Below are 27,561 nucleotides of genomic sequence, written 5' to 3'. Positions count from 1 at the left end.
CGTGCCTTGCTTTACCTGCGGCCTGTGGTCCGTCGGCGTGACCCTCTGTGAGATCCGTGCCGACCTTAGCGCGTTCCTGCAGCCCGTCCCTTCGCCTGGATGAGGGACGCCTGTTCCTTGTAGGGGAGTTGGACTAGATGGCCTTTAAGGGTCCCTTCCAGCTCAAATGATTCTACGGTTCTATGAAATCAAGTAATTCCCAAGTGTGAATACCTCCCTTAATAAGAAACAATACGATTACTGAGCAAGGCAGTTTAGCAGGTGGGTGCTGGGAGCAAACCGAGCTGTCCTGGCTGGACTGGACTTCAAGTTAAAGCATCAAAACAGCAGTGAAACAGAACTGCTTGGGTCATCCTGCTGGGAGTTCGGGTGGAGCAGACTGTATTTCTGACTGAAGAGTGGGAAGCTTGTGTCAATCCACCTCAAAATGTATCCTGGCACAGAGCTGGCAGAGCTGGCATCTGCAGAAGGGAAACAGGGTATGCTGCTGTGAATGTGTCTGGAGACATGGTGGGAATCTTCTGAGCTAATAACCTCAGAAATTCTGGGAAGGAGACAGCGAATAACATAGAGCAGCTATCTGACAAAAGCACGTTGCACCACTCCTCATGGTATGAATGGAGTCTCTGCAGTTTCTGTTTTGACTTGTTTTAATTGTCATATTCCCTTTAATATTTGCAGTAATGTTATCTTCTCCACCACATTCTTAGCAGGTGTTCCTGATCAGAATGCAGCTCTAAAAACCTCCTGAAGAAGGGAGAGGTGGAAGTTACAGCGTTCTTAGAAATGAGGTAGGAATCTGTTTTGAAGGCCACTGGGGTTTCTTCATTTCAGGAAAGGAAATGCTTAATTTTGTCTTTCATCAGGACTACATGTAAGCTTATTATTTGCTTTTTGTATAAGTAAAAAATGAGTTTTTGCATAATATTTATGCACCTGTAGTCTCTCAAGGGGTGTTTCCATTGACTTGGGGGTGTCACGTGTATTTTTATATGTTCTTATCTTTCATTAGAAATGAATGTTTTCAGTGCATTTTCTTTTCCTTTTAAACCTGTCAGCAAAAATTAAAAGAAGAATGGCTATTTCTGTAATACTTATTTTTAAATAAAGTTAAGTATATTTAAATGCATGCAAATGGTACTAATACTCAGAAGAGGAGAATTAGGGAGGTGATTGTCCCTCTCTACTCGGCTCTTGTGAGGCCCCATCTGGAGTACTGTGTCCAGGTGTGGAGCCCTCAGTACAAGAAAGACATTGAGATTTTGGAAAGGGTCCAGAGGAGGGCGACTAAGATGATCAGGGGGCTGGAGCACCTCCCCTATGAGGACAGGCTGAGGGAGTTGGGCTTGTTCAGCCTGGAGAAGAGAAGGCTGCGGGGTGACCTCATTGCAGCCTATCAATACCTGAAGGGAACCTACACCCACGAGGGGAGTAAACTCTTCAAAAGGGCTGACAACAGCAGGACTAGGGGAAATGGATCGAAGTTGAAGGAGGGAAGATTTAGGTTGGATGTTAGGGGGAAGTTCTATACAAGGAGAGTGGTTAGGCCCTGGAACGGGCTGCCCAGGGAGGTTGTGGATGCCCCGTCCTTGGATGTGTTTAAGGCCAGGTTGGACGGGGTCCTGGGCAACCTGATCTGAATGTGTGTGTTTGCTGGCCCTGCTAGGCAGGGGGGTTGGAACTACATGATCCTTGAGGTCCCTTCCAACCCGGGTGATTCTGTGATTCTGTGATTCTGTGAATTGTTGCACTTCTTACCTATTCTCCCAGTGAAGAGAAGAATTGGCTAAGTGGTTTTTTTTTTTTTTTTTTTTCCCTACCTCAACAAGCTTATAAATGAACAGGGGATGACAAATTCTTCAGGTGATGCAAAATGACTGCAAAGACGAATGGGAAATAGCTATCAGGCATTTCTTGCAATCCTGGCTACAGGGCATTAGATGAATGTGTAATAAATACTATGCAGCTGAAGAGATGTATTGGAGCAAACAGTGACATGGATTATGTTGCCTTGGTAAAAGGCAGCAAGAGTATAAGGATGTGACTAGCTTACATAGCTGTTTGTGGAGAAAATGGTGAAAATGAACATGAATTCTGGCATCTTTCAGAAATTGCCCCCAAATTCCCTGTACTGTGATTGCAGCCACTTTTATACCAGAGCAGTGGGGGTACTTTATGCATTTAATCAGTGTGAGAAATGCTGGGCGTTGACAAATTATTCTTCAGTATTCATTGCATCCAAAGAAAGGCAGGATCTGGAGCACAAGTCCTACAAGGAGCAGATGAGGGAGCTAGGATTGTTCAGTTTGGAGGAGAGGAGGCTCCAGGGAGACCTCATTGCTCTCTGTAACTCCCTGAAAGATGGTTGTAATGAGGTGGGATTTGGCCTCTTTTCCCAGGTAACAGGGATAGAATGAGGGGTAATTGCTTTAAGTTGCACCAGGAGAAAATATTTGGAAAGAGCAGTGAGGCATTGGCACAGGCTGCCCAGGGAGGTGGTGGAGTCAGCATTCCCTGGAGGTGTTCAACAACTATGGAGATGTGGCACTGGGGGTCATGGTTACTGGGCATGGTGGGGTGGTTGGGTGTGTGTTTGGATTAGGTGACCTGAGAGGTCTTTCCCAGCCTTAATGATCCCATGATTCTTTGATTAATGGTATGCAAATCGTATACAAGATATGTATTGACAAATGTGCATTATTGAAAGCCATGCGATGCCTAATCGTCTGATCTGTACACTGTTGAGTTAAACAAATGTAGGCAGATCTTTAGTGGACTCCCAGATTTTGTGATATAAAGATGTATCCTGATCTGGTGATTAAGGTTTTGTAATGACTGAATTTATCTTCTGAGGAAACCGTAATGCTAGTGTGGTCAGAGCTAAACATGTTACAATCATCCTAATGAGTAATACACTGCTTAAACATACTTCTTCAATGTCATAACTCAACTGTTGACAGGCAGAGATAACCTATAAGTAGCACAACTCCTCTGTGGTCAGATGCAGACACAGACCTATTTTGTGACACAGATGAGATCTCTGCTGACCTAAAGAACAGCAGAGATAGGTCAGTTAGAGTATGGATGCAGAGGTGTGGATATTTGCATTTCGTTGCATGAGAACAGTGTGATTTCCATATATGAATATTCAGACTGAAATTGCTCACCATAGAACGGGTGATCTTTAAAGTAATTCTGGTGACATGGAGCTCTCTCACAAGTGAAGTACAAACCTCAGTGTTTATAAAAAGCAGACCCAAGGTACCAGAGATTATTTCACTCCTGTTTAGCAACCAGGTGAGAAGTCTGCACAATGTGAGGTTGAAACATCAGGAAAGTTTAATCAAAAACCAAGAGGGCCTTTCCTCATTATTATTATTTTAATATTACTGTTATTGTTAAAACTGGTAATAGTGCTATGGTTGCTTCTCCACACCATGGAAAAATGAATGGGTCATAGTTCCAGTTCCCTAAGACAACCAAAAAGCATGGCCTAATAGTAACAAATGAGTAGAATGACCTCAAGAACTGAGAGCCAAGAGTGAGCAGTTGACACTGTTACGGCAGAATAACCATTTCTCACAGAATACAAATGTCTCCCAGCTTTACTGGGCGGCCAAAAGTCATCTGTCTGGATTAAAAGCAGCTAATAAGCATGTGAGTCATGCCAGAATAAGCTGATACTAGCAAGAAGAAGGTTCACAAAAATTGCTTTCTGTCATAAGTAACCTGTCAGACTGTTAAGTCACAATGGAGGTATTTGTTCCATGGCCACAAAAAGGATATGTTTACCTGTGCAGTTGGACAAAAAGTTGGAATTTTCTGTTGCTACGGCAAATGTGACATGCTGGATGAAGAGCAATAGACTGTCAACATCCCAGCTCCCTCCCCCCCCTGTACTTTTTTTGTTCCCCCTCTCTACTCAGTAGTACTTCTTAGCAGGCATAACTTTGCTACATGTTCTGCATTTTTGGGGATTACCTGTAGAAGCTGTCATGGCAGCCCCGAGGAAGCCTCAGAGGTCTTGGGCTGAATGGTTTGCCAGGAAAATTACAGCTAAGAGAGGGCTGAAGTCCTGTCACTCAGCAGTGTGGAAGGGCGAGCCTGGGGAGGGGTTTGGGTGCTCTTTTTAGAAGGTGAAAGGGAAGAACTACGCTGTCTGTTCGCATTATTATTCTGATTTGTGGGAATATGACTTGATAAAGGTTAGGGAGGAAGTGCAGATGATAATTTCTCACAAAACAAATCTCCCTCACTCAGGAGAGGAAAATTCTACTTCCTCTGTGCAGGGTAAAGAAATCTGTCTCCTTTTAAGAAAGGATCCCTCTTACCTACACCTAGGCTTATTGCCAGTTAAGGCTGTTGCTACACCTCACTGTTATGTCCTGACGGGCTATTGATATTTAATTTGGCCCACCTTTCCTGACTCAAGTCAGGTCCCAGAAACTACCTCCACCCTCCCGCCCACAGGTTTTAGCACCCAGCTGGTGTGCATGCCAGTCACCCTAGCTGAAGCTGAAGGCAGCTCTCAGATGTGCTGCATTGTGCCTCAGGATCAGCGTCTTATCATCTACAACCCCCTGCCTTGTGCGACCATGTGCTAGCAGGGCAGGCAGCTATAGGAAGAGGCCAGAAATGAGAATGTAGGGGGTGGCAGCTAACGACGGATGAGCAAACAGAACTGTTTTTCTAATAAATAAATGCTGTTTCTAGAGAAGCCTAGAAGAACCTATAACTTTTGGTGAGATGGGTTGGGAATGGTGGGTAATGGTGCACGGCACAGGACTGGTTGCATGGTAGAGTCAGGGACTTGTAGTTGCCATTGAGAAAAAGAGTGATGGGAAAGCAGAAACCATAACAATATAACTAAATGTTTTTTTCCAGAAGATGTAATATGCTCAGAAATAGATTATCAGAGGCAGATAAATAATGAGGGGAAGACGACAAAAATTAGATTATGGAAGAAGGTGCAGTGGTGTTATGAGGACCTGAAGTCTGATATCCAGCAGCAAATCTGAGGACACAAGAGATTACTTGACTCATATGGCACGTGAAGGATGTGATGGTATCGTGAGCTTGTAACAAGAAGCCTGTTTGTTGGTCCCTGGGTGTATGGTACGAACTGGAGGACTTAGTGTTGGGCAGCGCGCTCTGATTCTTGTGTTTCTGTTCATGACTGGAGCATGTGGGTCATGTTTTCTAGAGCACTTCTGCTTTAATTCCTGAAGAATCCAGTATGTGTGGAGTGAGGCTGTTCCACCACGCAAACCAGACCATGGTTTGTGGGGGGAGTTTCAAATGTACAGCCCCTGCAGTTATGCAAGCTTGTAAATGTGACCATCTGCAAAGGAAAGATCCTTCATGGATCCACATGTAACTGCTTTGGAAGTCCCAGAGCGGTCATTTCACCAATGTCAATTGATTTATTCTGTGGTAAGGTTTTAAGTGGTGTCCCTGGGCTCTCCATAGCTTCTAGGGATACAGTTACTTCTGTTCTTCCTCTGATGCATATAGAAGGACAGGCTAGGGGCTGGAATTAGGGGCTGTACTGAATCTTTCCTAAAAATACAATACTAATTATTGCTGTTTCATAGGATAGAAGGTGAAACCTCCCTATCTAATGTGTTTGGATTCATAGAATCACAGAATGGCCAGGGTTGGAAGGGACCTCAAGGATCATGTATCACCAACCCCCTGCCACATGCAGGGCCACCAACCTCCCCATTTAATGCTAGACCAGGCTGCCCAGGGCCTCATCCAATCTGGCATTGAACACCTCCAGGGATGGAAGATCCGCAACCTCTCTGGGCAGCCTGTTCCAGTACCTCACCACTGCAAAGATGTGTGACTTGTTTCGTCACCACAGTGCATTTTGTAACCCTGTGATACAATTTGGCTAATTTCTTGTAGAACAAGAGGGAGCAGGTTTTATTTGCTTCTGATGTTGATTCCTGCCTGCTGCAATTTGCATCTACATCTCAGAGGTATTAAAACAAACAAACAACAAGTAGCTGACTTAAACCTAAAGCTTCAGTTTGGTTCTTGTGGTGAAATACTGAAACGAGGCAGTCATTTCAGTGTGAGGTAGAAAGTCTGACCAAGGAAGATAGTAATTTGACTAGACTTCATTTGGAGAAGTTCTTTCTCTGTATTGTGTTTTTGTTTTTTTTTAGAAAAGAACATTTTAGATTATTTGAAAACCACACCTACTTGATTTTGTATTATAATTTATTGGCAGGACACCTTGGGTAAACTATTTGACATATTGACAAGTCCTCATTTGACAGCACCTTATTACCAGACACATATTCTTCTACCCTGTGTTATATCTGGTGAGTAATTGCTTATCAATTATATGGAAGTGGGTGGAGCTAGGGCGGGAGAAGGGGTAAAAATTTTGCTATCATTGAGAGCATCTTTGGTGGCACGTTTAGAGTGCAGCAGCTCTCTCCTAGGAATAGCTTTGGCTTTTAGGATGTGTAATTTTTGTTTGTCTCTTGAAGCTTGCCTGATTCTCAGCAGATGAGCAAATATTCTAAGAAAGTTATCAGGTTGATGTTTTAAAGGAGCAAGCATGGAAGAAAATAGACAGGGCTACAGCCTTGTGGAGGGCAAAACTTTGTTAATCTGGCTGACTTCGTTTGTAGTGCTAGTTCTGTTGCCTTCGATGTTTAGAGTGTCACTGGGGATTTCTCATGTCTATGTGAAAATTGTAATAAAAACATTGGAGGTAAGTTGAGAATTACATTAAAAGGTATGTGTTTTCTACAGGACATTTTTAATTTTGAAAATACCTGTTCATTTGAATTAGATGCCATTAAAGCCACCAGGAATGTTTCCATTAACTCTGAGACTTTTGGATATAGGGTGTTGGGTTTTTTGGGGGGGACAGGTGTGGTTTGTTTCTTTGATTGTCTTTTGGTGGGATTTGTTCCCCACTTTTGACTTATGTGATGGTTCCTTTGAATGATACCTTTAATGACGTTTAGTTAAGTGTTGGGTTATAGTGCAGTATCAGGTTGAGGTTTTCTCATGTTAAAGTAGAGGTTCCACGATATTTTGCTAATAGTTCAAGCTGGTTACAATACTTCATGCTATATTTTGGGGAAATCAAATATAATTAAAATTTAATTAATTATGAGAAGTTGTAAATGGCAAAAGAAAATGTGTTTGACAAGTACGTAAGTTTAATGGATTTGGTTTGGTTGTTTCAGTTACATTACAGGAATTAGTACTGTTCTAGGTAAGAGTACAGACTGCACTTGTTTCAATCCCATTTATAATTCTGTGTGATCCAGCAGTCGCAACTTCTGCTCTGCAAGAAATGCAGAGCCACCCTCTGGAAGTGCACTTCTCTAGAAGTGAACAAGTCATGGCTAAGGTCCTGATTCTGCTGATAATTGTGAAAGTTTCTTCTGGATTTTAATAAGCCAGGATTTCATGTTGTTTTTCAGGTCTGATCTTTTTATGCTCACTAATGGCCAAAAGCAGGTGCTGTCAGTTCATCATATTAAACAAGTCATGTGGCAATGTGATATAATTAATACTGCATCTCTCCTGCCCTGCCAATTCTCTATAGTTTCTGTTTTATTAGAACTCCTCTGTCTCTTTTTTTTCACTAGTGATTAAGAACTCTTTGGCAGGGACTGTCTTCAGCTGTTTAAGCATCATTTAACATAGTGGAAATGGCTGCAACCTGTAGATGTTACCAGTTGTTTTCAAATATTGATATCAGTGGGATATGACCGACTACCATGGCACTATGTAATACTGCTTTTATGTGTGATATTTTATCAGCCAGTGGTATGGTGATGAAACTCTCACTGATATCTGAGTAAGAGGCTTGTAAGAGCCTCGAGTTCTTTTGTCAGCTTTACTGCTGCAGTTGGCAGATATTTAAATATTTGTTGTGGATTTGTTGTTGTTGTTATGTTTTATTTTTATTTTTTGCTCCCTACCTCCCTCCTTTCTCTATGCTTTTCCCAGTTTCAAAGGGCATTTGACCCATTGTAGACCTGCTTTCTGTAGGAAAACTTTCTCTTTGGAATGTACATTAATATATATATTTTAGTTGTATGAAGTTTATGAGCATGCTAATCTTGCCTTCAAAATGTATAGGATTGTTTTATCAGAAAAAAAAGTAGAAAGTCAATAGCTCTGTGATCTGATCTCTCTAATGTATAGTTTCCCAATTCTGCAGCAGCTAATAACAGCACAACAAGAAGTACTGCAGTTCAGGCTGATTCTATGTAGGCATTTTTTGGTTTTGTCATTCAGTTGAAAGTTGATCCCTGGCTGTCTTGAAAGCAAAAAAAAATTTTAATCTGTCTTTATATTCTGATTAATTTTAGCTGTTTTTAGGCTGAGATGTTATGCAAAAGGTTTTTCGTGCCACAAGAGTAGGAAAGATGCATCTTGGTGGGAAATGGGAGAGAGGATGGAGGGTAATTTAGGTGCCCTTTACTTGTGCTACGACTCACTTTGCCCTCAGGAAGTGTGAGCAGTATTGGGAAATGCTGGGCTAAGGCCTATGCTTACACTTTCTGGGCCTCTTCTGAAAGTGCTGGGAATAGTACCAAGTAGCACTATGGAAACTGCTACTTGGCATGCAGTAAGCTTTATGGCAGACTTGCACACAGTTCAAGACATGAGCAACTTGGCACTGATAACCTAGTGAAATGTCAACCTGTTTCTGGCTGTGACAATGTTTGTTTGAGCTCTTGCTAACAAGGTGATGCAGAAGGACTATTCTCTGTTGTTGTTGCTAACTTGAGTGGGGAAATAGGATGCCTTGTCCAGTAGGTACTCCAAAAATCCTCAGAGTTGTGTACCAGCATGATAGCAATGGTATTCCAGCAATATCTGCTCTTTAGGCAGTATGTAACAACTGATCGATATTTTACAAGAAATGCAGTCTTGGATGCTGACTGGATTATCTGTTGTTATGCATTTCATTTAGTCTGTTATGTAGTCTTGCAAAATAAATAGAAAATTTATAAGAGCAGTCTATATTTGCTTTGTACAACTTTAAATGAATGCACAAATTTGTAAGAAAAAAAGAAAAAGAAAAATGTAGTTTACTTTCCTCCAAGTTTTCTGAACTTGGGAAAAATAAGAGTAGATGTGAAAATTGGGTTTTAAGTCCAAGTACTATTTTTTTTCAGTGTTGAATTTGCAAAGAAAGGATATCTATAGCCCTTACTGAATTTGCTTGGAGGTCAGGTTTGCACATTTGTGCATAAGCAATGGTTAACATTGGCATTTGATGAAGTGCCTCTTTCTGATTTCCATTTTTACTGAAGTGTTTTAGTAATGAGAACAGTGACTGATATAAATGAGCAAGGTGGAATTTATGTACAGAAATACTTGAATTTGTCCTTTGCTTCTTTTCCAGCAAGGAATCTAGATATTTGTTTGTTTGAAACAGAGCAAATCTTCCTCTTCAAAAACAAGAAGAGGAAAAATGAGGCTAGATAGGATAGCTTGATGAAAAAACATAAGTGCTTGATCATAGATGGTGATTTTAGCTGGCGCTAAAACCCATTGGCCTTGTGGTTATTGCCTCAGAAAACTTCATATGGAGTAATTTCACCAAGGGAAACGCTGTGCCTTTGTCACTCATGAGAACAAAGTTGAGAAGAGGATTGAAAAACCCAGTTTGGTCAGCTATTAGTAGAAGCTTTTGAGAGGTCATAGGGAAAGAGAGATAGTAAAACATGGAAATGGAAGGATAAAGAGATAAAAATGAATTATTACACCATACAGAAAAAAAAGAATACTGAACAACACACTGACCTCTACTTAAAATGAAAAAGGAGAAGAAAAACAGAAGAAATGAGATTAAAAAAGTTAGTGTTTGGTATCATGTCGCTTATAATGTTATGTACTGTGAAGAGAGTAATTAATATAATACAGTATTATGGATGCTTATTTTGTTCAGAAGGTAATTAGAGGGCACCTGGCATGGGCTGTTGGAGCTGAGGAGTCGAATCTTCAGTAGTTCAGGTGGGATCACCTGAGGGATGTTTGGGCTTTTTGTGTCCTCATCACTTGAGAAGTGGGTGGGAGGAAAGCACGGTATCTGAGTTGTCATTCACTCAGCAAACTTAGGAATGAAGTTAGTCCATTCAGCTCTTCAATTCTGTGTTAGTTACAACATCTGTGGTTTTGTAAGCTATTTAGAACAGCCTCTCATTACAGTTTTGCAACAAAGACCAGACAGACAGTTCTGTCTCAATACTGTACAAAACAAAGGCAATCAAAAAGCCTTATTTCATACTTCAGAAACAAATTAAGCATACAGATGTCACAGAATGCTGGAGAAGACGGTAACTAAGCTGCTGTATCAGTCCAAAAGATGGACCTAGTCCTGGCTTTAGCAGGAGACAGCTTATGTGCTTGATGAAAAGCCTAAGAGCCGCGTGAACGTACAGCTGTATTGCTAAGAATACTCTCCCTGCTACCCACTGCTTCAGCCTCTTGTGCTGATTCATAAGTTAGGAGAGGTGACTTTGTGCTGTGTATCCCATGATGATTTTTGCCTGTGCCTTGATGTTCCTTGAACCCATTTCAGTTGATCTCTAGCAATATGTTCTTGACAATGAACTCTACAACTTAGCTGTCAGTTCTATGCAAAGGTGTCACCTTTCTGCTGCTTATATCCATTGCCCAGTGCTTTCGTAGGATGCTTCCCAGTTGTTGTATTAGAAGACAAAATATGTAATTGCATCTTATGTGCCTGCTCTGCACCAGCTGAAATTTTGTAGATGCTGTTTTCCAGGCTAATGTGTAACCATTCCTCTACTGAGAGCCCTTTCTCATCTGCTTTGTCCTCTGCCTTTGTTGCCTTAGTTGCCTCCTTAATTACAGAGCATTGCTTTTGTCCCCCTTTTTCTCTATACTATGAGACAGGATATTGTACTTTATGATATCAATTTCTTCAATGTCTGGTTGGTTTTGACTTATCTTGCTCACTGAATTAGTTAATATAATTTTGTGAGTCACTTGGTGATTGTACCCTTTTTCTACTTGGGAATCAGAAGGTAGACTTCTTGAGGTATTCAGAAGACAGTAAGGGCAAACTGATTTCTAGAGTTGCTTGCCAACTGGCAGGCTGTTCATGTAGGTGCATGACGGGTGAGATAAGGGTGACAGACAAAATATGAGAAAGAAGAAAGTAAGAGAAGGGTCTTTATTTGCTGAACTTCGGTGATTTTTTTTTTTTTTTTTTTTCCATCTTTTTTCTTCTCATCCCTCATACCTTTGGATACTGGGGAAGGGATGAGCACCAGCAGCAGAATGTGTCTACCTTGATTTTTTTTTTCTTTTTTTTTTCCCGGAATGCTCTTTTTCACGTGGAGTATCTTCTTTCTTTTCTCAGTGTGTGGGCTGTAGTTTTTTGATATCTCCTAGATTCCCACTCCTGAATGACTCACCATGTGTTATCACAGCTTGAGACAGTTGATGTACCAGTTCCGCTTTCTTAGGGAGTAAGGGGTTCTGGAACAGCTATTGCATTTTAAATTTACACTGTATTTTAATTTTCTAGCATAGATAAGGCAAAGGTCTGTACCTCCCTCCTTCCACCCCCCGCTGGTCTTATGTAAGATGGATTTAATGGAGTTTAATGTGTCACATCGCTGTGTCTTTTTATCTTTGTTGTTTCCCTTTGGGTGTTTTTGTTCCCTCCTCCCCCCCCCAAGATGCAGGTAGCAAAAGTCAACCAAAGGCAACTACAACATCCTGATTCTGCCGTGATAAACCGTCCCTGTCTTGTCATCGAGTTTAACTTCAGTGGCTAAGAAAGGAGCTGCTAGGAACCATGCAAAACTTAAGCACGGCAAAAATCTACTCAGTCAGTGGCACGTGCAGATTTATAGGTCTGCAATGCAATGAAAACCCTTCGTGGTCAATCTATGTGTTGCTTAAATGGTTATGCATGTCAGTAAGATGAGAAACAAGCTGTTCGCTAAGAGCTCGCTAAGAACTGTTTGCTAAGAGCTGGAATAGAAGCATGGACTCTTGTGCGTCGCAGGTGGAAGCGTTAATGTCAGGTGAGGACATTTGCTGAGTGGATCACTGATTCCTTAAAAGGCAATCAGAGCCTATGAACAGGAACCTGAAGTTCTTTATTAAGACACATATACTGATGCAAACTGAGGAAGATCTAGTACTGAGGGCTACTGTTTATATGCCCATATATGTATCATGAAAACATTTTGTACCAACGTAAAACTTTAGAATTAGGCATATTGGTATGGTTGATCTTGAGTTTAGTCTGCACAAGTAGAAGAAATTTTGCTTTTTCTCAAGAAGACTGGGAAGGATGAAAACTCATTACCCACAGCTACTACTTTGGAAATGTTGTGAATATGAAATAGTCCCTCCCTTGTATTCTGTTAAGACAAATTTCATGAATGCTGTGAGACTGATGTCATTTCTTTTATTCTTAAAAATCCGTTTTTAAGTCTTTGTTTTCCCAGAATGTTTTTGTGTCAGTAATATTAGTTTGCATCATTCTGTTGCCTGAAGCTGACTGGGTAAGACAGAATTTGGGACTCTTGGTCCTCAGAGTCTCATAGACAGCTCAGTAATATGCTATCAGTAATATGGTTAAAGAAAAATAAAAACTCCTGAAAATGACTTTGAGCCAAATAATCCTTCATTACAATGACTACAAGTAATCAATGTAACTAACAAAATAGGAGATGTTCAAGACAACCTTCAGAATTTGAAAACTGCAAATCTGAGTCCTGGCTTCAATAAAGGAGGCTCAGACAATTCATGTAAAGATGTTACAGAGTACCTGGAAATGACAAAATGAAAACCATCACCATCTACTTTTCTTGTTTTGAGAACAGTGGGCCACCCTGCAGATTGAGAAGGGAATAAAAATGCAGAAGGTGCTGGCGCTTGAAAATTTAATCGCCAACGGTAAGATCTCTGAACAAAAGTGACACAGCACTGTTCATCTGGTATAAAGGCAGCTACTGTGGTATCTTACCCAGGAAAGAGTGAACAGATACATAAATTTAATCTCATGTTAAGTAGGAAAACTAGGATGGTAAATAAAGAGTTAATGAGCAAATAGTTGCTGATGTTGTAAACCAACAAATGAGGCCTTACGTGTGTAATGTAATAAGAAAGGTATCTGAACAATTGAGCCTTCTGAATAAAAGGCATTAAAGGAAACCAGTTTGGGTAAAGAACGGAACTGCTGATAACCAGGAGGGAAGCTGCCTCTCTTTTTATGTCTGTTTTGTATTTGTGACTCCAGCAGTCCTCTCTATCTACAAAATTAGGAGTGACTGATGTCCAGTTGCTGTGGACATTGGTCATTTTCTGTTTTCTCTTGCGTTTTGTAACTCCTAGTATGCAAAAGCCTGAGTCTCAAGTAAAGCAGCTATGCTACCCTGTGGATCACAGACACATCTTGCACTTACTCTAGGTATAGGGAAAGAATTAGAGTAAATTTTTTTCACATCTGTTTTTCCTTTCTCCTTTCCCACAAAGGAACTGGCTAGTGCCATCCTTAGTCATTAGTCACATGGACCGGTTCATTAACTAATGACCTTCAAGTCTGGTGATTTCCTGGACGCTGTAAGTTTGACCAAAGTACAGCTGAGGAAGTTAGTCTGATTCTGATCAGTTAATAGTATACTGATTAAACATCTCAAAATGAGCCTTATTTAAAAATTAAAAAAAAAAAAAAGAACCCCCCAAATATTAGCTGATATGGTTCAGTGAAATCCTAGTCATTGTAACCAGCCAGAATCTGGTCTCTGAGTGACCTCAGCAAACATTGGTATGGTCACAGGTGTGGTTGTCCTGTGAGGCATTAATTTTACAGATATGAAATATGAATTATTTTTTATTCTTTCTCTACTCTGCATTTATCTTATGGTGTGTATAACTCAGAGAAAAATCTTAAGCTTTAATGTTTGTTGGTAGTCAGATGACTCTTGTAGGAGGAGAGGATGGGGACTGAGAAAAAAACGCCAGAGGCAGGTGTTTGTTCCACAGTATTTTCCCAGCTGTAAAATGTAGAACTAAACAACAGCAGCAAAATCAACAACAATATAAACAACACCTAGCTTTGAGTCAAGGCAAGAGGAGAGATCTGTAGTCTAAGCAGTACAGGCAACCTTTGGAGCTGTGTGTACTTACATTGTTTGATAAATGACAGTGAAGTAGGTGTTGTGCTCAGAGTTTTATTTGCAGCTTATTCTGGATGCTTGTCTCCTCCAATAATTTAGTGGTGTGATATGGCATAGGATTAGAGAAGTAACTTGTGGAGTTAAGTGCTAGTATATACACAAAATATACCAATTCAATTACAGTGCATAGAAAGAAGGAATGATATTTCTAAGAAGTACAGTTATTTTACTTTTTTTGGACTCTATGTTGTCCATTTTACCAAGTGGGAAGGAAGGCTCATTTCCTCATGCTTTTGGCTTGTTTTTTTTGTCTTTATTTTTCTACTTGTTTCTTGAAACAAAGGGATCATCCAGAGAGAGGAAACCTCCATGGAAAAGGAGATTGCTGGCCAGCACAGGGGATACTTCAGCCTTGCAGATATTATGTACTTTGCCAAGAAGGGGTGTGAGACAGTTGCAGAAGATGAAGTCACACAGCGGTTCACCTCTGAGGAGCTGTTGTCCTGGAATCTCCTCAGCAGAACCAATGCCAACTTTCACCGTGTCAGCTGGCAACTGACCACTGTGTGGATCGTTGGGATCTTAATCCGGTACTGTCTCCTGGTGCCCTTTCGGTGAGCCAAGGGTAATTTGTTGGGATTGTGTTTTTGGACTGCTTTTAATAGAAGGTATGATGTTATATGTTATTGACTAGTGCAGAAATGAGAAAGAATGTGACTTGACTTTGCTTTCCAGGTTGCCACCAAAGATCTCCAGAGGGGAAAAAAGGAAAGCTCAAGATATGTTTCTTATGTTCTGTATATTTTGTTAGTATGCAAATACATCTGTTCATCTAATTTGTTTTTTAAATCATAGCAACGATCTGGAGATCCTTTCATTGTGTGAAATGAAAGCTGTTTCAGCTGAGAGTTGGGCTTTACCTGTGTGAGGAAGAGAGAGACTGTATGCTGAACCATTGGGATGTGAAGCAAAGCCTGCGTTCTGTCAGTGCAGGGCTGGATGGAAGAAAGAGATAGCCCACAGTGTGTTTCTTTACAGAAATTTCTGTGTTCTTTTACATGAAAACAGCCTTTATCACATTGACAAGGCACATACAACCATAAATACATTCTAGCAAGGAGCAGAACCTTGTAAAATGTCTTGCTCTTTTTGAATATGTTGAAGGATTTCATAACTGTTAAGCACATAGCAGAGCACAAGTGCCTGTGTGTCTACTTAAATATGTTGAACCACTTAAGTAGAGGACACCATTTAGGGATAACTTCAATGTTTGTTTTGCTAAGCCATTAGTGTCCAACAGTACCTAATTTTCATGGTTCTAGAGTAACTTACTTCTTGGAATAGAAATAGCTACTGAAATTTCTGAGTAGATTTTTAAAAGCTTGATGGTAGCTCTCTATTGTGCTACTCAGAAATTTCACCTGTGTTAACAAATCTCATAATCATTACTTGCCATCTATTTTGAAGACAATGAATTATTCTCCACCTGATGCCTTGAGACCAAGTTGTGGCTCTTATTGTAAAACAGGCTTCAAGAAGCACAGTTTTCTACTGGAGGATTAATCGAATGAAAACTTGTACTCATAGCTCATTGGTTTTGACTGCTTTGTGATGATAGTTTGATGCTGTTTATGGTGGATAGAAGCATCCTGGAAAAGAATTAAAGGATTAAAAGATTTTCTTTCAGCTTCCTCTTCCAAATTTCATTCTTACCAATTAATGAAGATTATTTTACTTTTTAGCATCTTCTTGGCTTTCTTCAGCATCCTCTTGCTGGTCTCAGCAACTACGGTAGTAGGACAGTTTCCAAATGGCAGGTGGGTGTTTTCTGAGGGCTCTTTCCACTTCTCTTGGATTTCTTTGAGGAGCTGAATTAGGGTATTGGAACTGAATATGCTTGAATTTGGAGAGTTGATGTGCACAATTGTGGGGTGACTTTTCTCTTCCAGGGTTAAATGCTGGCTGAGTAACCAAGTTCAGCTGACATGTGCTGCGTTAGGTGTCCGATGTCTGAGTGGTCTTGTTCAATTCCACAACAGGTGAGTGGTGCAACCCTGCTCTTGTCTATTATTCATCTCACACACTGCTGAATCTCAAGTTTCAGAGAGGGTTTTAATTCCATTAATACACTGATACTCATATTGAATTGCAGCCTTGGTAGAACTTGTGTAGGTCATGTAGACTCTGTCTGTCTTTCAAGATGTTTTCAAGATTTCTTTCAAGATATTTTTGTGCTCTGCTGTGTTGTCTCTTGGGTATTTGCAGAGAGTGCAGTGTTGGAGTAGTGCTGTATTCTTCATTAAATACAGACTTAAACATTTTCCCTTATGTTTGCTATTAACATGTTTCTGTGGTGACGTTTTTCTAGGCAATTAAAACATCAACTGCTCTATTTGCCAACTTGATAACCTAAGTCTTCATATTCACCTTTCTAGCATGTTATGAATGATGTTACAGTAACTACTTCTAATATCTTGCTTGCTTAGTTGCGAAGGTTTATGTAGCAGAGGCCCTCAAAGTAATTCTTGTTGATAATTCAGGAAGGAAAGAAAGCCATGCTTTTTAGTATCTATGAGTTCCAGTTTAGTGCTTGAGTAGTCTTTGATATATGCCTCTGAGAATGGTAGTGAATGCTGTTGAAATGCTTTCTCCAGTGATGTTGCATATTCTGAGCTGTAAGGAAAATGGTTTTGACCAAAACCACTGAAATCTGAAGGAATTCTCAAATGCATGGGGAAAGATGGCTTCTGTAGTGTACTGCCAGAAGTTTTAACATACCTTAGAGTTGTACTTGTATTTTAAATTGTCTTGTGTTCTTGTGCTTCTGTTATCTGTACATACAGATAATGTATGTCCATTATATGTTTTTGTCACCAAGGATCTTTGTTGTGGGTGTACACTCGCTAGAGAGATGACCTGGTGGGGCCTGCAGTCTGAAGAATAAATGTGAAGTAATTACTCTCATGGCTGTTGTTACAGGGAAAACAGACCGCGGAAAGGAGGCATCTGTGTAGCCAACCACACATCTCCACTAGATGTTCTAATCCTGGCTAGTGATGGATGCTACTCCTTGGTATGAGCAAGACAGCTGGTAAATATTGGTAATATTGAGGCACTCACAGATACGGTGTTGGGCAGGAGGATAAAGTTATTGGTAGAGAGAGTGGAATTTTCAAGCATTTAAATTCTCCTACTCGGAACTTCTGTTCAGACAGGTAAGTGAATGCACACTTTTGACCAAAACAATTGGTATAATTCATGGAACAAGTTCAGAAGTTGATGCATCTTTAGTTAGATTTTAGTCAATTAAATAATTATGTGTATTTTTGCCATATAAATATTTCAGTTTTTGGCTTACAGGTTGGCCAGGTACATGGAGGGCTTCTGGGACTTATTCAGAAATCTTGTATGCAAACCAGTCAGCATGTTTTGTTTGAACGTTCAGAAATGAAAGATCGACATCTGGTGAGAAAAAGGTAGGACAGTGAGATCTTTGCTTGCTTTTCTCATCAGGTCTTGCAATTGTGAGGTCCCCTTGTGAGCTGAGTGAGTTGTGACCCTGAATCTCTTCTTGGCAGGCAGCTGTAGGTGTTTGTAAGATTTGGAACTACTCTGATGATGATGATGCAGGCTGTAGCACTGCTCTTTGGAGCTTCTGATTGTTTGTCCTTTAATCTCTGTGAATTTCCACATTGGCACAATCAGGCTGCTTGCCACAGGCAGATGCCTGCTCATTCATTTTCAAAGTTTATGATTCTGGATGTCAGGACCAACATCAGAGTTCTTGTCAGCATATCATTTTCCTAGATCATGCCTTACCTTTGCACGTTTTCCCAAAAGCTCTGAGCATCAGAAATCTGGTTATGTCTGTTGTAAGTACAGGAGAAAGGAAAGCTGACAATAGCAAACATTAACATCGGGCTTACCTATTTTCTTGTGGAGATTGGTAGACTATCTGAGGAAGCGAGTTGCAGCTCATTAGAAACATCCAGAGTACTCAGCTGTCTGGCACTCCAAATCTGCAAAAGGAATTAAACAAGTTCGTAGGCGGTACCACCTAGCTGCTGGAAGCTGGAAGAGCATCTTGGAAAAGTGTTAGTACCTAATGCCTGCACTGCTCCAAAACCCTGCACTACTGTTCCTGGCAGAGAAGGTGTATTAGACTTTTAAGGACATGAAAATGATAGACTTGTTATGCCATTTGTTGGTGTCTTAGGTCCTCTTAGTCATCTGAAATGTTAATGACATAGGGTGCAATGCAGCTAACATGAAACTTGTGAAACAGTGTGAAAGCACTTATGGCAATTAGTCCTTAGGAAAGGGAAAAGGTGCCCCTTTACTGGACAGATCTGTTTTTGGGTTTTTTTGGTATTTGATGTTTTGTTTATACTCTTTTACATGGAGTTCAGAGGAACTGTAGGCTCTTGATTCATAGGGAAGACAGATAGGTGTCATGAAAACGGATAGATTTTGTGTGTCAGTAATCTGCTTAAGTGGATTATTTGCTTAAAAGCAGTTGTTTTTAAGTAATAAGGAAAATGCAGTAAAATAGCTTCGTTTCTCACATATAGATGTGGAAAACATTAGGTGTATGTGTGTGTATATATATATGCATCAGCGCAAAGCTTTAAAATATAGAATATTGTTTATTAAAAAAGCAAAACAGTGGTCAACAAAAATTCAACATTATTCATTACTAGAACCTGTCAAAGATTTTTTTGGTGAAAAATCTATTTACATATTTAGCAAGAGAAAACCCTCAAGGCCTGAAACTAGTGCACATCTTTGCTGAGACCACTGTCTGTCTAAGAACTACTAGGCAAGAGCTTTTCCTGTTCTATGTAAGAGAGAATCCATATTTAGATTCCCAACCACATAGAAATATGAGTCTTCTGCAGTAATGAAGTGTACATTGAAATTTTATTTTCTCTCCACAGAATCAGAGAACACATTGCAGACAAGGCCAAATTACCCATTCTAATTTTTCCCGAAGGTAGGAACCAACTCTGTATTGCTTTGCTCACTTTACACTGAGTGCAGTTTATCATGTCTAATCTTTAGAGGAGTTTGTTGTAGAATTAGTGAGCTCTTGTGAGATATTAAAAGTGAGATTCTACTATGTAACACAATTTTATGACAGTTTATTTTGTTTAGTCTGTTGCAACCTGACTCTGAGCTACTCTGAGTAACGTGTGGAGATCACAGAGTTCAAGAATCATTTGGAGTAAATTAAGGTGAAATGACACCAAATGATCAGTTAAATGTTCATTTGTATCCCACTATGGTATTTTGATTTAAGTATCTATCATAGCTTATTGCCGATAAGATATAGTATGGCTTGCTTTATGTTGTAATGTGACTTGGGGAGAGAGAGAGAGACAGGCAGACAGACAGAGAGAGGAAAGAATAAAACAAAGAAATGAGCTATCTCCACCCTGGGATCTTGCAGTGTAGACACGGTTGCTCTTCCTGTGGTGGGTGCATACCTGAACTGGCGGTATTCTGCCTTTCACATGCTTGTGACCTGCCCCCCAAGAAGTGGTTCAGTCAGCAGTTGTAAATAAGTCTGGGGTCTCATGTGGCTGTCAGGCCCCCTGTAACGTTGTGATCAAGGCAGGGCCTTACCCCTGCCCCAGTACAACTTGATATTTGAGATCTAGACTATTCGGGGAGTGAGTAAGAGGGGCTTCAGGAAGTCTCACTCTCCCTCTGCCCAGATGACTACTAGTTGACCCTCTTTGGTGTGAAGGTGTAGTTTGTCAGATCTCTCCTTTTCCTACTAAATTTTCCTGTTGTAATTCAATTTTTGTTTTGTAATTCAACAGATATTCATATTATCACAAACTGACTCTCCTCCTTCACAAGACCCTCCTCCTCCGATCACTCTTTATCTTACTCCTTATCTGGTTCAGTGCTGATTTTACACTTCTACCAAGTGTTTGACACATTAACCCTTTTGCTTCTTAGTCTCTTACCTAGGAGCATAATATAATGGAATTATGTTTCTGAATGAAAGATTTTTTTTCTCTTCTAGCAACTTCATTCTCTTTAAGGCAATATAATATGCATTTGCTGATGTTGTTTTGCAGAATGGACTGAACTTTTCACTCATTTCCATTCTGGCCAGGTACCTGCATAAACAACACGTCAGTTATGATGTTTAAGAAGGGAAGCTTTGAAGTAGGAGGGATCATCCATCCGGTAGCTATCAAGGTAAGTATGGAAAATGCTGAATGGCTTAGGAACAGCTTGTAAAGTACGATGCTGTGTGTTTAGTTCTACCTGGTCTTTCCATTCTGGTGTTCCTGGCTCATGATGGATAAAGGCACTAGTAATTGAATTATTCCTTTGGCACTTGCAAGTCTCTCTAATAAGCTTTAGCCAAGTCATTCTGGCTGTAGATACATGACTTCCTTTTCCTGAAGCTATAACATTGCATAACCTTATGGAAATTTTTACAAGTAGTGTGAGCATTATCAAGTAAACCTTTCAAGTCAGCACATCTGTAGAAGATAAATCTTTGCATGTTGAGTAGCTCTATCTGATTATAGTTAAGATTTGTTTCAGTGGGTCTGTCCTAGTTTGGGGTCTTGTATTACTTGTAAAGGTTCTTAGAATTACAGAATATCCTGAGTTGGAGGTGACCCACAAGGATCATAGTGCCAGGGGCTGAGCTCAACTCAGGACCGTCCCACATTAAAACCCAATGTCTGAGAGCAGGGTCCAAATGCTCTTTGAACTCTGGCAGCTTGGTGCCATGATCACTGCCCTGGGGAGCTTGCTGCAGGCAATCCCTTCCCTCAACCATCAGCGCTGTGTCTGTTTCACCACTGGGTACTGTTGGCCCTTTTCTTCTGCCAGGATATACAGGTTAACTTGTATTAACTTGCAACAAATGCTAAAGCATGGAGCTTTGAACTATAATTACTTCCAGGAGGTGATTTGTCCCTCATGTAACAAGTCATTATATTATGGCAAAAAAGACAAAACAAAAACAAACAAACAAAAAAACCTGCCTATATGATCCGAACTAAGCACAGCTGCACTTGTATATAGTCAAGGATGTGCTCTTATTCTGCGTGTGCTGGGTGTTCTAAGCCTTTGGGTTGTCTTTCTTCAGAACTGACATCATACAACTTCTGCCATCGTATCTTTTTGTGCTCTTCTACTGGATCATCATCGTAGTGCTTCTTTTATCTCTGGATCATCTCTGATTGCTGTCACCTCTGCCCTTGTCGTTCTGTGTGTTTGCTGTACAACTTAACGTACCGCCTAGAGAGCAGTCTGAGCCCTTCAGCTCGTTCTTGTCTTCCAGTATGACCCTCGATTTGGAGATGCGTTCTGGAACAGCACCAAGTATTCCATGATGACCTATGGTTTTAATGTGTTGACCAGCTGGGCTATTGTCTGCAATGTGTGGTACCTGCCACCAATGGTCAAAGAGGTACTTATGCATTTGTGTTTTAGAAATGCTCACAAATTGTTTCTAAGAGGAAACCTGCATTACTGTTGTCATGATGTCAGCAAGTCTTTATTGACAGTGTAATGGAAAAAGTAGGAAGTGACACTGTACTCCTAAAATTAAGTAGAGATTGTAAATCAGGATGTGTAGCCTATTAGGATAATGAGAGCAAGATGAGGGCTGCTCTGAAAGTAATTTCATTTTATTATGTTGGTTTTGTTATTTCCATCTCTAAGGTTCATGGTGCACTCTTTACATAAATTAAGCTAATTTCTGTGAAGGTTGTAAACTTCCTGTACCTGTACCATAGTCACATAGCTATGCATGGATATCTCAGAGTCCTTGTAACTGCACACTTGAAGTATGGTCACCATTCATACATGCCTGCTGCAAGAGAAACTGCACACTTAACAAAACAAAGTTGCAAAATTTTGGAAGATGGATTTGCATCTTCTAGCATGCTTCTTGCTGAAATTCTTGGCTAACCAGGTATACAAAACATTTATAACACATAGGTTTATATACCATCCATCTATTTAGAAATTTTAAAAAAAAAAAGTCCTTTAATTGTAATAGACTTGAGAAGGTATAACAGTAGCTGTAAGAAGGGGTAGATGGATCTTAGGTCCGGAAGGTTATCTTTTTTGCTGGTCTTTATTTTTATTTTTAATTTTTTTACTAGAGAACACAGCACTTTTCCTTACCTAGTGAGCAAGTTCCAAAAAGTGAATAATCTTCTAAAATTCTGTCTAGAGTTTTCATTTGGTAGCTTCTATCTGCTTCAGAATCACAATTTACTAGCTCCCTGCAAGTCAGACCAATTTAAATAATTTAATACTTTATAGTCATTTCTCTGTGCGGTTATTTTCTTTCTGGCATAAAGAGATTGTGTGGGATACTGGAAACAGCCAGTTGAGTGTCTTCTGCAGTGGAGCAAACAGACCCTCGCTGGCCCATGAAAATTCACTGGTACTGTGGTATCTGGCCCCAGCTCTGTTCAAGGCACCTCACGTCCTCCAAGGTGATCCTTTGAGTGTGTTTCCAGCTTCCTGGGGTTAGATTGGTACCAAGGTACTGGGTGCACATACATTCCCATGCTCTGTCCAGACCTGTGACCTTGTTCTACAAGTTACTTTGAATTGCCACGGAAGGGATAGAGCCTCACACTTTGCTCTCTTCGCATTGGATGATGGCAAACTCAGCATGCTGTCTAGGCAGTTAGCATTCCTGAGGAGCAGCTGAAGTGTATCTGATGCCTATTTTCTGACACAAGGTGTCTCTTCAAGTGAGACATAGAGAAAACATTTCAACTGCACAGCAAGTCACTGGTATCTTTTACAGGAAGAAGAAGATGCTGTTCACTTTGCCAACAGAGTCAAGGCTGTCATTGCTGCTCGGGGAGGAATGTCTGTACTTCCATGGTAAGAGGGAACGTCTTTGAAAATGAGCTGAAAGCGTATTTAGGTGTTTTGTAATCTAAAACTTATTGCTGGATTCCTTTTAAAACTTCTTCCTTGTTTTGTTTGCTTGGCTGTAGTCCGTCACCCTTACAGACTCTGAGTGAGGCACTATTTCCTTATTTTGTGAACAGCTTTACTAGTATAGGTAGACTAATAAAGTATAAAAAGATAAACAGAGTTGACAGGTAGTTCCAACCAGAAAGTGGAATTTGGTGAGAATAAACACTTTGTTTGTTAAACATCAGATTAAAGGGTGGCACTTGTTCATAGCGTGATAGATCTTGGCAGAACAAATCATTTAGTGTAGCATTGCAAAAGCCAGCATCTAGGGTGAAAGTTGCTCTTATTAAGCACTGTAATTATTGTAACGTTTTTCTACCTTTACTCTGACATGAACTGAAGGCCATTTCCTTATCTGTATTTTTCAGGGATGGAGGACTGAAAAGAAAAAAAGTCAAAGAGTCTTTCAAGGAAGAGCAACAGAAAAAATATTGCCAGCTAGTGACAGAAAATGGGTTTGTGGGAAATGGAAATGTTTACTAAATGTTATTTATTTTATCTCCTGTTTTTTTGACTGGACTTATCCTCGTGGAAAATGGGCTTTTTTTATATTAAAATTCCTTCCTGCTGTCCCTGTCAGATATTTTGCTTATGACACAGTAGAGAAGCCACGAACAAACAGTATTTTATTTCAAATAAGGATATTGGTTTAAAAATAGGAGCATTTATGAGATTCTTGTGAAATTCTCTTCAATGATGAATGTGAAGAATCTGCAGTAAAATTACCTAGGTTCGTTAGAACACGTGTTTTAAAGAAATCTTTAAGTTACTTAGAGTCTTAACTGGTAATTTCTTAACTACTAATAAAACATATGTCTTCACAACCTGCATCAGCACCTTGTTTAGCTGTTTTCCTGTGAGCTGCAGGCACTGTGTTGTTGTAGAGATACGCTTGCCCTGTGAGAAGACGTGGAACAGTTCACCATAATGTTTTCAGAATTCCAAGGTGCAGATGAAGTGTTGGATGTCAGAAGGGGAAAAAAGCACTTGCTGACTTTACTCTCCATGTCACAAGACAAGTGATTGCCAGGTAGGATATTTCCCACTGTACCACTGACTAACAGCAGCACAGCAGCCATGGCAACGTGTTCCAGGTGCCTGCTTGTGTGACATGAGGATCATTTGGTGAAAGCCAAGGACAGTGGTGTGGAAAAATATATTTTAAAATTTATATTTTGTCTTCTGATTTTCCTATATTTCTTTCTGTGTCTGTCTGAATGCATTGCACAAATTAAGGAAAACCTACGTCATGGCTTCCACTATGTTCTGTTGTAATTATTGCTTCTTAAATCTTAAATAATACTACTTAAATCTCTTCAGCGTGCCAGAGTTTAAAACAGAAAATATTTTTTTCTGTGTGGCAGATGTCTTTAAGGCACTAGCAGAAATTGTAGTTCTATGTAGAGGGTTAAAATACGTATTGGGCCTATGACTTTTGCTTTACCATGTCGCTTCATCTTGCTCAGAGTTGGAAGGGGAGACAGAATAGGCACAAAGAAAGGACAGAGAAGGAAAGAGATGGCGAGATCAGAATTGTTGTAACACAAATTTTCTCATTTGGACTATGTTTTTAGAAGACAATAGGAGATGATGTCCCTCTCTACCTGTCATGCAATGCTTCCCCAGCTCACTGAAAGGAGGAGAGCTGTTGGATGTGTGATCCTTGTTACAGTTATAACTCATCTTGCATGTTTGAATCTGCAAGTATCACACATCACTTGTTCAGCTGTGGAAGGAGTGGGCACAGGGTGTGTGTGTGTCTTTCTGTCTGTTTTCTCTGCCATCTTTTGACTATCTTGACAAGAAAAAGCTAAACACTTTGTCAAAGAGGTACTTTTTTATGCAGTGACATTTAAAGCAAATGTTGAACCCAACAGCTTCTCAGTGATAGCTGAGGTGTGAATGCTAGCCTGACTTCAAATGGAGACTACTGTCTTACCATGCTTAGAAGAATTGTTTCTTGTTTTTATAGTTGCTTTTTAACCTACCCTCCATCTCTCCCTCTCCTTTCCCTCGATATTCTATGCATGTTCTGTATTCCACTTGCAGTTGTCAGCAGTGGCCTTTGGCAGGCACTTTTAACCATAATTGTTTACTGCACTCAGAGCGCTAGCATTATGGAGGAGTTGCTTGGCTATGATCTTTTGGAAAACAACCATGTCCTCCTCCTCCTCCAGCAGGAGGATGTGATGGCAGTAAAAAGATCATGTTCTCACGATAACTTCTGAGTGGGAAGCTGGGAAACTGCAACTTATTTCTTATGTAATTTTTCTTTTTTCCAGTGGATCGAGCACTCAAAAAATGTCCTTTCTCAGGTATACTTCCAACACTGGAGCTTGTAAAGAAGTCACTTGAAAGCAGCTTTTGAGATGCTCGTGTTACTACTGCCTGTGTCTTCCTTGGGGGGGAGTAGAACTTGTGGTAAAAGCGTAAACCGTCTCTACGTTTACATTATAGGTGCAGAACGAAATGACTTTAGGGCCTGGTTCTTATTTCTGGGTTTTAACCTCTGGAGTAACAAGAGTTATTTGGATATAATCAATTCTCATGTTTAAAGTATATTGTGCTGCTCTGCTAATAACATAAAGTAACTTGAAGCTTTTTAACTTTCCAGTGAGTTTATGTGTAATTGACTGTCATTGCCCTAATTTACCATTTTTTTAGACAGCTTCTCTAAATTCCCTGGCCCTCCAAGAACACTTATGTTATCGAAGATCAGAGAGGACCAGAAGTCTTGAGGTGTGACTTTGTTTTCTATAATGTTTGGCAACACTGTGTAAGGGATGCCTAAATGCCCTGCTGTTCATTAAGACAATGCCTAGCTCAGACATGAGAAATCTTACTTATATCAAGAGAAACGTTACAGATGGTTAGAAGACATAGTGATAAGTAACTTCGTGACCTTTTGGACTCTGAGAATTTAGTCAGAGTTTGGTAAAACCACTCATCATCCTTTAATGCATTTGCATGTGAAGACTGACTGCTGTGACTACAGAGTTCTTAATCCTCTGTTGTCCAAATGTCTCTTCTGCAGCTGCATTATCCTTAGGAACATCTGCAGTGCTCTTCTCTCTGACTTCAGCTGACCTGCTGATCCTCTCTCTTTCCTAACTACCTGATTAAGTCCATTTTGCATGTTTTCAGGGACTCTCTCTATGTATTGTAAGAAATGTGCATTAAAAGTAATGTGAATAGTGCCATCTAGTTGGCACTAAAAGACTCTTTTCTGAACATCCTTCTTAACATTTCGTTATAATGCAGAGAGGTTTGTTTCATTTGTACTTAGAAATTCGATGTAATGCTGAAGGCACTGTAATACAGAAGATGTTCTGGTCTTGTTTCTGCCACCTATTTCTTGGAGCAGCAGTCAAAACAGCAGGGCAGCCTGTGCAGCTTTCCAGGGCTGTGTCATTTGAGGCCTGATTTCAAGTAGACCAGTGAAGTTAGGTCACAGATGCACTGCAGACAGAACCTCTGAATTTTATACTCTAAGGATGATTTGCTTTTGGAAATGCTTGTGGTGGAAAAACTGTTTTTGAATTGTTTCTGAATTGTTTGTGTGATTTCGAACACGTTCCCCAGCTTTGAAACAGATTATAGAGATGACCTGTGGGGGTTTCTTAGGATCATCTGCTTTTGGAGAAGTACTCTCAGGAACTAGTATAGGGACAGAGGTGTTCTTTGCTCTTTTCTTTTTATTGTTTCTCTCTATTGTTTCTCTTAGCTTTGTATCCATTTCTCCTCCCCCCTTTCTCCTTCTTGATTATCTATTCTATTTAATGATGGCTTCTCAATTAGTGTACCAGACTCCTTTGTGAGAAGGGTTCATTCTGATCAATTGTCATCAAGGCTAGCATTCAGTACATCCAATCAATGCTGTTCTATATAATGGCTGTGCTATTGACTGATTTCTAATTTTACAGTATGTTGAGCCCTGTTGAACTCTTTTAATATGATAATTGCTTTACTAATCAGTAATCATGATTTGTGTGCAATTGAGGATTATTGACATCAATTGATATCCCTTGGCATTTGTATTTTGCTGTAAGGAAGATGCATGTGGCAGAACACTTTACGTACCAATAGATATTAAATGGAATAATAGTGAGGAAAATACTATATGCATGTATACCCACTTTTTTTACAAACAAAATTTAGAAAGGTCATTTCTTAAAATATAGGAATGGTTACTAAATACTACTTTTTAACATCATATAGGCAGCTGTTAAACAACATTCTGTAAGAACACCACAAGCATTCATTAGTCTGTGTTAAATACTAGCTATTAGTCTACACATTAAATATTGCCTATCGATTATTAGTGTACACATTAAATTGCCTATCGATTATATAACATGTATTTTAAATGTGCATCACATACGGCTAGAGTCAGTCTCCTTTACCCATAAGTGTATAACTTTAC

At 40.0% G+C, this 27,561-nt stretch overlaps 1 protein-coding gene across 8 annotated transcripts; it reads left to right on the top strand.

The window, feature by feature from the left end:
- Nucleotides 1–5: 5 nt before the first annotated feature.
- On the top strand, nt 6–27,561 carry LOC122157133 (glycerol-3-phosphate acyltransferase 3-like). 8 transcript variants are annotated; one of them, XR_006167774.1, is made up of 15 exons: nt 6–611; nt 711–791; nt 6,239–6,332; nt 12,861–12,933; nt 14,500–14,770; nt 15,899–15,973; nt 16,106–16,195; nt 17,136–17,229; nt 17,517–17,632; nt 19,094–19,149; nt 20,284–20,369; nt 21,472–21,600; nt 22,960–23,039; nt 23,507–24,168; nt 25,421–27,561. XR_006167774.1 is itself a non-coding variant. In XM_042812547.1 (14 exons), exons 4-14 carry the CDS (start codon nt 12,894–12,896, stop codon nt 23,619–23,621), a joined length of 1,152 nt encoding a protein of 383 aa, XP_042668481.1. In that variant the 5' UTR covers nt 6–261; nt 714–791; nt 6,239–6,332; nt 12,861–12,893; the 3' UTR covers nt 23,622–27,561. The 8 variants fall into 8 exon arrangements, 7 of the variants coding, with proteins under 7 accessions (XP_042668481.1, XP_042668479.1, XP_042668480.1 ...); XM_042812547.1 differs by having other exon boundaries at nt 6–261; nt 714–791; nt 23,507–27,561; XM_042812545.1 differs by having other exon boundaries at nt 6–261; nt 23,507–27,561.

The sequence above is a fragment of the Centrocercus urophasianus genome, unplaced genomic scaffold, assembly GCF_019232065.1.
Source record: "Centrocercus urophasianus isolate 14NV4802_14NV808 unplaced genomic scaffold, USGS_Curo_1.0 seq_13, whole genome shotgun sequence".
Classification (NCBI taxonomy): Eukaryota; Metazoa; Chordata; class Aves; order Galliformes; family Phasianidae; genus Centrocercus; species Centrocercus urophasianus.
This window is presented reverse-complemented; position numbering and strand designations above follow the sequence as displayed.